Raw genomic sequence first — 10,897 nt, 5'->3', positions numbered from 1 at the left:
ATGAAACCCAGAAGGTCGCTGTGGAGGGTCCTGGGATCGTGCTGAGGGAAAGGCATCCCCAGACCATTGCCTGTCCCCAAACTGCCATCTCTGATGCGGGCACTCGTCCACCACCCACTTCCCTCTGATGAGAACCCTTCCGGGCTCGGGCTATGATCACTGCTGCTGCTGGCTGGGGAGCCTCCTATCGCCTTGATTTTCTTCTGCCACAGGAGCAGCCCAACATCTGGTGGGGATTAATGTTTACTTCTCTGGCTGGACGCTGTACAGGACCCCTGATGTTGCTCCCCGGGAGGGGGACACGGGCGGTGGTCTGAGAAGAGTGAGATTTTTGTCACCCTGCGTGAGCCCGGGGGGTGGGGGGCAAGGCAGGAGAGGGGCAAACCTCCTTTGGGACCAACCTCATGAAGAACAAGGGAGCCAAACAGAAACTCAAGAGGAAGGGAGCTGCAAGTGCATTTGGCTGTGATCTGACGGAGTATCTGGAGAGCTCTGGGCAGGATGGTAAATGCCTCTTTATTCTCACTCTGGCTGTGGAGGAGCAGAGCGCGCGTCCCCTTTTTTCTTACCATTGGGACTGCAAACTGGAGCTTTCCCAAGGATGAGGGATAGACAACCCTGGAGCTGGTTTATCCCCGGGAAGTGGAGTCACTGCCTGGTTACCCACAATGAATGAATGATCGGAAGATTGCGTTGGTGATGTGTCTGCATGACCCTTGCATGAGTAGCACTGTGTGTGGGGAAAAGACCATATGAGGGCTCTTGGGCTGCGTAAGTGTGGGCAGAGGTGGCCAGCTGTATATTGTGATGCCCTCTCCCATCTGCCTAGCCATGGAAGGGAGTAGAAAGCTTTTACGGAGTTAGGTTCACTTAGCTTTGCTTGTTCACAGACTTCAAAATCTTTCCAAAGTCCACAAGATTAGAGTGTTGCAAGGATGTAGGGAGGAACAGGGAACATCCCATCTGCCCCTCCTGGATTCCAGTACAGTTCCCATATTGTCCTTTCACTGCTGGATGGAGACAGGACAGAGATTGCGGGGGGGGGGGGGGGGGGGGGGGGGGGGGTGGGGAGGGATGGGTGTGAGGTGTAGAGGGCAGCTGAGCTAATATTTTCACTACCCTGACTGTTATCTTTTTCTGCCTTCCTCCTCCTCCTGACCTCCATGCTCCCAGGTATTGGATGAGAATGTGGTATCACAGATAAGATGTAACTCCAGAAAGATCATAAAGTCCTGAGCTTGAAATGGTCAATCCTTGCTGAGAGAAGGGGCAGAATGTTTTTTCTTAAGGAGGGTTGAATGGTGAGAGGATCAGTTGCGAATTTGGCATACAGAAAGACCTGCCATTTAGCAAGAGGACAAATGAACGCATGCATGTTACCATCCCTGATGTTAGCACTATGTTCCAGGTTTACCATTATGTTCCAGTTTGAATTAAATAATTTTTACCACTGTCAGGCTACTCTGAGGGGAAAAAAAATCTTCTAGCAGCATCAGCTTTGTACAGGGAAGGCTGTACAATCAGGTCTTTCTTTTGCTGATGAGCGTGGCTGATGAAGTCCAGTGTGCAACTGCACTGGCAGAGGGATGGACTACATAACCGCAGCCCTTTCTGTTGCATGGAGAGGAGGCCAGTACATATATCACTAAGACTAAATGTTATGTACATGCATTTAGTTAGGGATGGGAGCAAAGCAGTCATCCCATTTGATTGCAAGTCGTCCATAACAATTACTGTATCTTTTAACTTATATAGCCCTTAACAGCAATTGAATTGAAATAGCAAAATAACAGACTTCATGAACTGACACCACTTTGCCAGTGTGAGGTACGGCTAGATAAATTCCTTCCAGCGGTAACATGAGCTGCTGTGGTGGAGGAACAATTTACAGCTGTTTACAGGAACACTGAAAAACAACCCAGGGAAGGCAGGCACTGGCAGTACGTTCAGCTTTAGCAGCAAGGGGATTTTTAGAGGGAGAAACATAGCTGCTCTCAGTTAAATTAGACCAGAACAGCAAAATTCATAACCAAAATTCCCGTAGTCTTTTCTTTAAAAATATTTTTTGGGGGGGTCAAAATAAAGACAGACATTGTCTCAAGTCTCATTTGTGGGATGGTTCACAGCTCCAACCTACTTATCTCTCCATGCTGAGGAGCCGTGGGGGAGAAATGTGGAGTTCCTTTCCCTTTATGCAGGACTGCTATTTGCTGAATAGCACATCCCGTTGCCCAGTGCCGTGGGATACAGAAATGAAAGACTCAATTGTTATGGGTTTATTGGGAAGGGTGTAGGTTAGATTGGTACAATTCAACTCACCAGGAGAGGGGGGAGAAGAAATGAGCATATTAGAGATATTCATTACACTGCTGGTAGGGCTCTCAGGATCAACAGGAATGTGACCAACTATACCAAAGTGACATCTTGAGGAGAAATGAAAGTTCAGATACCACCAGGACATCACAATCTGTAACTATGAAGTGAAATTAGAAGAACATCTGTGGTATGAGAGATGGTTGATTTGGGGATAGTTGAATTGTCCTTCTCAGAAGTATTTCCAGTGACAATCCAATGCCCCTGGAAGCAGGGGCTTTGGTGGAGGCATGAAATAGTAAGTTTCTATCTGCTTTAGACAGTACTAAGTGTTTAATTGTTGCAATGCAGGCTCTAGTTGCTCCCTAGTTGGAAGCAACAAAGATGTAAGACTGTTCTTGGTGTGTGGGAGTGACAAAGAGGCCAAGAGCATTTTGGCTGCTGTCCAGAAAACATTTTGTTGTGGACCTTAGTGAAAGCAGGTTTAAAAATGCACCCAGAGGGGTTAACTGCAAAAGAAGAGGAGTCTGTAGGACTGTAGGCAGGAGACACGTCAGACTAATTGTGCTTTCATGCTCAGGTCTGCTTTGCACCATTCTGCAGCTCTGCTTCGTGTGACTGGTCCAGCACATTCACACAGGCAAAGGAAAACGGAGAGCTGCTTTGCTTCTTCTGGGGATGGCAAAGGGAGCAGTAAGGATGCCAAGGCTTGTGTAGACAGTTCAGTTTGGCTTTTTTTCCCTCTGGATCAGTACATGACCATTACAGTTAGGGGGTGCTGTATTACTTGTCTGATGCTTTGTGGGCAAGATGCGAAGCTTGAGTTCCTGCATGCATGTGGTTGCTGAAGAGCAGCTTGTACTTTCTGCAAGGGCCTTAGTCTCTGTGTTGTTGCCAAATTCCAGTGCAGAGAAATATATTCTGCTTAAGGTATCAGCATTTCCTCTCCTGTTGTTTAACTGTTGAATAACTTGCTATGGTCTGCTTCAGAGATGGCTTTATTTCAGTGGGTGAAAAGGTCTCTCTTTCTTACCAAACAGATGCATCTAAGACTCTGTTATAAAGAGCTCTATGATAATACAATAAAAGCTGTGGTGAAACTACAAAGTATTCAAGAGCAATGTAGATGGAAAGACTTTAGCATTTACAGTGGGATAGCTCAGGAAAGCAAAAATGTGATACAAAGCCTTTAGCCCTAAATTGATTCTTCAGATCTGACCCAGGTCAGTGGTGAAGGACAGATGTCTGGTGTCTGGTTCAAAGCTCAGATGTGTTGAATTTACCGTATTTCAAGTCGGTTCCTGTCATTGCCACATTTGATCCTACTCAGCCTTTTCTTGCTGGCAGCCTCTACATGGAGACTGGTTGTGCTCCTTGTGGGGACAGACTGCTATCAGTGCTCCCAAGCATTTAAAATCATGACTCAGGCCACAGAAAACATGAGATTAAAAAAAAAAAATCAATGCTGGGTTCTTTTTCTGCTTTCTGTTTTATGAAACTTCAGTGTGCATATGAATTACATTTTCAAGTCTTTTTCCTGGCAAGAGGGCTAGAAGATTGGAGAAAAAACAGATTTTCTTCCTTCCCACTAAAATTCTCAACTACTTTAATAGTAGTGGAATTGAAGAAAGGCTCACATAAGACTTAAAATAACGATGGCTGGCAATAACAGTGGCTAAAATTTGTCTGATTTCACATAGTCCCTTTTCTGTGACTGCTAGCACTGAATCCATATATGAAGGCAAACAGTCTTCTGGGGTGTCAGAACTTCACTAGAAAGCACTGTCAGGCTTTGGGCACCCATGCAGGAGGAAGGTAGTGATAATGTCCTCTACTAAAACATTCTCCTATGTCAAACTTTATATAAAGTGTTGTATGGGTTCAACAGATCTAAGAGATATTAGCCTGGTCTTTGATAACTAGCCTGGTTTCTGGAGAAGAAAAGTGTATGGTGCCTCCTCTGAAGTCATTGGGAGCTGCACATCGGTCACCCAGTTCCTGTACTAACAACAGTATAATTTTCCAGAGATAGATGGGTGAGCAGAGAAGACAAGCTGCAAGGTTGTTCACAAACCTTAGTTGGGGTAGGACAGTCTGGACTGCTGAAGAAAACAGTCATAAAGAGTAGTCTTGCTTCTGGTTATATCACAGAAGGAGCTGAAAAAGTCAAAGCTGATAAAGTGGGAGGAGCTAACTCAAAGTAGAGTTCAATATTCCCCATACTTCTAACTGTGGGAGATCCAGAACGTGGTTTTAGGTACACACATTTTCTGCTTTTTAAAACAGAAATATGCACAGCTTTTACAAAAATTGATAGTGCTGGTAAAAGCTAATCTAGTCTTTAGGAACTAGAACTGCTATTAAGGAACTGCTATTAAGTCCAACCTTTACTTCATTCACTTAGAGCCAGGCAGGTTTTGGAGAAAAGCTGAATCACCTCCTTCAGGTTTTATTATGATGATGTCTAGATGTTGGGATGGGAGAAGCTATCAGGACTGCAAAAAGCCAAACCTCATATTAGACACTTTGTTCTCAGGGTGCAGGCCAGATCTGTGTGTCCAAGCTTTCCCTATTTGCTGAAGAGTTAATTCTACTGTTACTGTACCCCTCTGCGGTTTCTTGTACATCTGTTTCCTGCCTGATGTTGTCTGGTTGGGATGCAATGAGCTCAGCTTTTCCCCTTAACCCCCTCCCACACTCCCCCTCAATGGCTCTCATCCTGATCATGTAGCACCCAAAGCACTTTCCATCTCTTTGTCTAACATTTCTTACTGGCTTTGTTGCTTGCTGTAGGAAAAGGACTGCTTCATTTGAGGAGCTTTGAAACCATCAGCTCCTTTCTGCTCTCTATTTGTGGCTACTTCTTGTTGTGATAGAGAGCAGGTTCGGCCAGCAGCAATCCCTGGGACCAGGGAAGGAAAGGGAACCGTTGTCTGCAAATCTAGAACAGGGAGATGGGTGAGGAAACCCTTACAATGCCCTGGAACGTAGTATGGGGAAGAAGGCAACAATATGGGTAGTCCCTATGATATTCTTATCTGCCACGTGGCTGTGCAAGGACTGCTTCTGCCTTGTCACACCTTCATTTAAATGAAAGACTAAGGAACTTTTCAATTTAGTGTTGGAGATCTCACAAAAGTTTGGTAGCTCCAGCTTACACTGTCTTTCCAAGCAAGATCTTAACCACTTTTGAGAGCTGCAGTGGGTCCAGACTTCACTGTGGGATAGGCAAGCATTTCTGAGGAAAAACAGTAACAATAATCCAATGGTAATATGCTTTGTACAAAGGAAAGTTTGCCTTGGATACTCTAGCTGTTTTGGTAAAACCCCTTAGCGTGTTATCTTCTGCCTGATGCCATGTGGTTCATTATGAAACTGTGTGACCATTCAGTGAGACTTGGACAAGGGGAGAGCTGGGCAGAGAGGAAACTAATGAGGTTCAACAAGGGTAAGTGCAGAGTCCTGCACCTGGGAAGGAATAATAAACTGCACCAGTACAGGTTAGGAGGTGATCTGCTGGAGAGCAGCCCTGTGGAGAAGAACCTGGGAGTCCTAGTGGACAGCAAGTTCTGCATGGGTCAGCAATGTGCCCTTGTGGCCAAGAAGGTCAATGGGATCCTGGAGTACGCTAAGAGGAGTGTGTCCAGCAGGTCAAGGGAGGTTCTTCTCCCCCTCTACTCTGCCCTGTGAGGCCCCACTTGGAATATTGAGTCCAGTTTTGGGCTCCCCAGTTCACGAGGGAGAAGGACCTGCTGGAGAGAGTCCAGTGGAGGACTGATAGAGGAACTGGAGCATGTGCCCTATGAGGAGAGGCTGAGAACCCTGGGGTGGTTAGTCTGGAGAAGAGAAGACTGAGAGGGGATTTAATAAATGTTTATAACTATGTGAGGACTGGGTGTCAAGAGGGAGGGGACAGGCTCTTCTCAATTGCACCCTGTGATGGGACAAGGGGTAATGGATTTACACTACATCACAGGAGGTTCCACCTCAGCATGAGGAGGAACATCTTCACTGTGAGAGTCACAGAGCACTGCCTAGAGAACAGGCAGCCTAGAGAGGTTGTGGAGTCTCCTTCTCTGGAGACTTTCAAGATCCATCTGGATGTGTTCCTCTGTGACCTGTGCTAGCTTCTATGGTCCTGCTCTGGCAAGGGGGTCAGACTTGATGATCTTTGGAGGTCCCTTCCACCCCTAACATCCTGTGATCCTGTGAAACTACCTTGTCTCTACGCAGATGGATGAGGACACCTGTCACTCAGGAAGAAAGTAGGCTGCTTCAAGAACAGCTTAGAGCCAACTGTGAAACCTGCTACCCAGATGTGAAGCAACTTTCTGGGTCATGTGGCATTCCATCCTCACACTTGCATATGCATCTGCATGTATTGTGGGATAAGAGCATGCAGGGATGTGCATGAGGGTGAATGCAGGTCAATAGCATATGTAAGTGTGCATCACTCAAAGATGCATTTGCATCCATTTTGGTGGTGTTTTTTTCTAAGCTGCTTTTCCTGTGTTGATATTTTGAAGTGAATGAGTGCCCATACTTTTGGGTAGGTTCTTTTGGTTAGTGATGCATGCAATAAAGTCCTGGGAAAACTGCTGACAGATCATTAATGGCAATAGGGAGGAAAAAGATGAGGCCTTTATTTTTTTTTTTCAAAGTCCCCTAGGAAAAATGAAAATGCCAAATGATCATTTAATCTGCTGCAGAAGAATGAAGAGCTGCCATTGTCCCACTCTCAAAATTAGAAACTGGGGATTTCTGTCTCAAGATCTGATCAAGCTAAAACGAATCCTTTTTCTCTTTCCGTGGCCAAATTGCTTTCAAACCCTATCTCTTCCCTTACCTGCCTCACTCTAAGGCTTTGCAAACACTAGTCTTCCTTCAAGGAAGGAAGTGGCAGGGGCTAGCAGGAGAGTGGGATGAGAACAGCCTCTTGAGCTGGCTTCAAATGCATTGGTCTTCTTTTTTTTTTCTTTTTTTTTTGTCTTTGACTGTTGTACTGCTACACTCTGCTCTGTTTTCACACTGCTGATACACTCAGAAGCCCCATGACCTGTTCTCTGTGGGGTCTATTGCTGGCTGTGATCACAGAGCCTGTGAGTACTTAAGGCTGCATCTTCTCATCTTTGTGACAGGAGTAAACCAGACAGCTGGACTCTGAAGTCTGGGGGCACTGTATTATTGTATAGTGGAGGAGAGCTGTGACAGAGAGGTGTTGAGGGCTAAGTTCATGCATTAGCAGATGGAGGAGCTGTGGGTAAACAGCTCCTTGGCCTTTCAGAGTCTGCAAAGGCATGTCCAGAGGACAAGGGAGTGAGAAAGTCTGCTGCCAAGAGAGATAGTGTGGGGGAAATTATTATTAATAAAGGTTGCGTTTTCTCCACCTGCTCTTACAAGCAGAGCATCACATTAGGAGTCCCAGATATGAGCCTCTATGGCAACAAAGTGAGAGCAAAAAGGCTCTGGGAACAACAGGGGCAGAAGCCATCTGTCTGATTCTGTTACTCGGCTGTTCCTCCTTGTTCTGGGTGATGTTTTTGTTATTTCCTCAATATGTTTCTGGTTCCTGGGAGCTGGATTTTTTTTTTTTTCTGTGGCACAATGTTACTGCAGTTAAACAGTCATGCTTTGAGCTCAGCTCCTTGTTCAGTACTGACTTCCCATTGCTAGCAGAGAGCTTTTCCATGCTACCTTCTGCTGTACATTTCCCTTACCAAGCACTGCAGGAGGCACACGTGTCTTTTGCACGCACCGAGCCCCACTTTGATCCTGCTTTCTCCCTCACCCTCTGTGAACAGCATGAATCACATGGCTTGCTTGCAGATTGTAGATTAGAAGATGTATTTTGATTTAGCAAGTGTTTTCTTTTTGTTGGTAATAGCTGATTTCATCTGAACTTGAGAAACCAAGGACTAGAGACTTTACTGATTGTGGTATCACAGCTATCAAAGGTTCAAGGGAATAATTGTGGTGGATGAGATGCTGCATCACACAGGGTGGATATACAACATAGGCTGATGCAGACATGGTGAAAGAGTAGTGTAGGAGATCCTCAACTGCCTGCAGTGCTTGGATCCAAAGTATTGGTGTAGGCCTGGTACTATTTTGGAGATCTTGTAACACAAAATACTAGAAAGCTTGAATCTATAAGCTGGGATTTGTGTATATGATACAGTTCTACAGCAGCAACATTTGCTGGCAGTCAGGGTTGTGCCAAAGGTTTACGTTCCAGTGTTTCTCCTTTAATGGTAATAGGGGAAATGAAAACAGCCTGTTGGTAATGGTACACCCAGTCCTGCTCTGAAGGGCCTGGGGTGGAGTGGCTGTCAGACTGACTGCCCACATCATGGCTTGGGCTGGATTTCTGGTCTGCGCTGGATGCAGATTTCCTGAGTGTGAAATATGAAGAGAGGGTAATTAAAGGATGGAGTGCTACCAGCATCTGCCACCAGTCCTGAACCACCAGCAAGGTACCAGGCTCACTTAGAGTTTTAAAGGGAAACCTACAGACACCTTGCTAGGTCATAACTGTCTCCACTGCTGGCTGTTTTAAGGGCAACTATTGTTCATAGTTGCCTACTAGTGTCTGTTTTCCATACATTTGCAGATCCTCAAGTCCCAGCTGTCCTTTGTTCCTCTGCCAGAGCCTTCAGCTTCTCTGCTGATAAGTTCAGTGAATATGTTTTGCATCGCCAACAACAAAGCCCCTATGCCTGCAGCGTGTTTACAATGGACGCAGACAGAGAACAGTGTAACACAAATTGAATTTAGTGTTAAATGAAATAACGTGGGGCGACTGTGCTGACTGTATTAGTAACTTTCATAATTCAATAATGTAGGCCTCTGTTTTCAATATTTATCTGAAACCACAAGCAGACTTTCTGGTGTGATTGCAGATATGAAAGTACTTAGCATGGGCTTAAGAGCTAGCTTCTTGTCAGATGTTTAGACCCTTGCATATAACGAAGTTATAGACACCAGTACTAAATGTCACTCGTGTTCAAGTGCCAGACCAATGCTATCATTTTGTGTGAGGGCAAAGAGTTCAGTCTCTACAAGTCTTTTGGCACACACCATATAAGCAGGTCCTCTTCCATCTCACCCTCCTGTCTTGAACATGACTCTGCAGATAGATTAGATCTCCCCTTTTCAGCCTGGGAGTGGCATCTTTTTGACTTAACAGTGCACCAAAAGGGATAGAGCAAAATCCATAATTTTTGCACTTGCCTTCAGTTCCTCTACCTCAGGGGTTGTCCTCCCATTTGGAAGCAGCAGCCTGCCCCAGGCTCAGACGATCCTTCCTCCACCCTGGTGCCAGCAGCTGATACCATGTGTGAGAGCCCGAGTTCCAAGCAATGATGGGTTGGGTGGATGGCCACTTTGACTTTGGTGATTTAAGGTCCATAGAGGAAAAATTACCTTAACAGCAGTAGAAAGTGTTACAGAATCTCAGAATTACTGGGATGAGTAGGAACTTCTTGAGATTATCTGGACCAAACCCTGCTTGAGCCAATGGTCCAGCACTGTGTCCAGCTGAGTTCTGAATAGCTCCACAGACAGAGACTCCATAATCTCTGTGAGCAACTTGATCCAGCCTTTGACTACTGTAACAGTAAAAAAAACACTGTTCAGATGTAATCTCATGATTCTAAATTTGTGCCTCTTGTCCTGTCAGCAGGCACCACTGAGAAGAGGCTGGCTCCCTTTCCTTCTGTCCTATTAGGTGTTCATTCACAATGATAAGATCCCTCCTGATCCTTCTCTTATCCAGGCTGAGCAATTACAGGTTATCCTCACATGGAGATGCTCCAGTCCCTTAATGACCTTTGTGGCCCTGAGCTGGGTTTGATCCAGTAAGTTTTTCTGGTACTGAGGGGCCCAGAGCTGGCCACAGGACTCCAAGTTTGTGTTCACCAGTGCTGAGCAGAGGGAAAGGATCGCCTCCCTCGACCTGCTGTGAATGCTCTTCCTAATTTTTCTGAGGTTTCTGGTAATTTATACAGTTTCTATCAGAAGTTTGCCTTGGTCTTCTAGCCTAGGCTGGCAATTTCAGCCAATAATTAACATATAATTAGGACAGTGTGAAGAATCCTTTCTGTCCTGGTTAATGCTGAAAATTAATTGTCTTTTTATAAAGAGCCCCTGTTCTTTAATGGTTTCTGCAATCTTGCTGCTGGCCAGCTCAAATGAATTAATGTATGCTTTATATAATACACTGGTATGCTGTGCAGAGCATTCTTATGAGAGATATGCAGAGCCCTGGCTTACTAGAAAGCCTACAAATAATTCTGTGAAGCAGCACTCCTTTCTCAGGTGGTGTTTAGACAACCCCCTCAAAGACACTCTGTGCTGAACTACAGTGTGCTAGACTGTTTTTTTTTTAGCAGTGGCTTCATTACATGTCCTTCTCCAGCACAGGAACCAGGGCAAGGGCGGGGGAAACATCCCTGTGCAGGATTCTCAGCTGTGGCTGCAGCTCTCAGAAATATGCCCTGGGCAGCTGACCTAGGTTCATAGCCATTTATCTCCAGCTCCTCTCTCTGCCCTCTTCTACACTCATGGCTCAGCTAACTAAATGCCT

At 45.5% G+C, this 10,897-nt stretch overlaps 1 protein-coding gene across 1 annotated transcript in view; it reads left to right on the top strand.

Moving 5' to 3' along the window:
• The first annotated feature begins 404 nt into the window (after positions 1 to 404).
• The window catches only part of ARHGAP31 (Rho GTPase activating protein 31), a 66,294-nt gene continuing 55,801 nt past the window's right edge, over positions 405 to 10,897 (top strand). The window contains exon 1 of the mRNA XM_054381519.1: positions 405 to 504. Within this exon, the coding sequence (XP_054237494.1) occupies positions 405 to 504 (100 nt within the window). The remainder of the gene's footprint in view (positions 505 to 10,897) is intronic.

This window comes from Indicator indicator, chromosome 1 (genome assembly GCF_027791375.1).
Source record: "Indicator indicator isolate 239-I01 chromosome 1, UM_Iind_1.1, whole genome shotgun sequence".
NCBI classification, from domain to species: Eukaryota; Metazoa; Chordata; class Aves; order Piciformes; family Indicatoridae; genus Indicator; species Indicator indicator.
This window is presented reverse-complemented; position numbering and strand designations above follow the sequence as displayed.